General features: G+C 36.0%; 1 protein-coding gene across 1 annotated transcript in view; it reads left to right on the top strand.

Annotated features, from left to right (window-relative positions):
- The window catches only part of LOC110419615 (Di-glucose binding protein with Kinesin motor domain-containing protein), a 23,655-nt gene that overhangs the window by 20,615 nt on the left and 2,291 nt on the right, over positions 1-749 (top strand). Inside the window, exons 9-10 of the mRNA XM_021432711.2 lie at positions 1-244; positions 669-749. The exon at positions 1-244 is cut by the window's left edge and continues 42 nt beyond it; the exon at positions 669-749 is cut by the window's right edge and continues 81 nt beyond it. Coding sequence (XP_021288386.2) covers positions 1-244; positions 669-749 — 325 coding nt within the window. The remainder of the gene's footprint in view (positions 245-668) is intronic.

A 749-nucleotide genomic window follows, 5' to 3' on the forward strand; every position in this document is an offset into this window, starting at 1 on the left:
TAGATGGCTACAATGTCTGCATTTTTGCTTATGGACAGACGGGGACAGGAAAAACTTTTACAATGGAGGGTACAAAAGAAGCCCGTGGAGTAAATTTTAGGACTCTTGAGGAATTGTTTCGCATAATTAATGAGCGGCAGAAGTTATATCGATATGAGATATCAGTCAGTGTCTTAGAAGTATACAATGAACAGATAAGAGATTTACTGGTTTCAGGCTCTCAGCAAGGCACGATGCCAAAAAGGTGTGGTAATTTGGTATTACCCTTTTTCCTTTGACATTTTTGACATTTTTTACTTTTCCAGAATGGTTATGCCAACTTTTGTTAGATGAGTTTCATACATCATTTTGTTGCTTATTTCATCCTGATGAGGGATTAACTGTGCCAAATAGTATCAGTACTTTTTATTATCCTCATGCTAAAATGTTTCTAGAACAGAATTTTCTTTTTGGATTTATTTCGGGTGTTAGAGGAGGAATTTTCCACGAACACTCAATCATAAACTAATAAAATTTTGTGCTTGTCCCTAGCAAAATTCAGTGTGTAATATTGGTGATCTAAACTTTGCAACTTTTGTTGACTGAGACTTCAGCATTGATAAATGATTATCCATTCTTATGAAATTTCAAATAGCTAACTCTTTTCGCATCAATGTGGATCCTTGTAGGCTTGAAATAAGGCAAGTGGGTGAAGGAATGCATCATGTCCCAGGGCTCGTTGAAGCACATGTAAACAACATGAATGAGGT

This window comes from Theobroma umbraticum, unplaced genomic scaffold (assembly GCF_002168275.2).
Source record: "Theobroma umbraticum cultivar Fairchild unplaced genomic scaffold, ASM216827v3 scaffold_67.0, whole genome shotgun sequence".
NCBI lineage: Eukaryota > Viridiplantae > Streptophyta > Magnoliopsida > Malvales > Malvaceae > Theobroma > Theobroma umbraticum.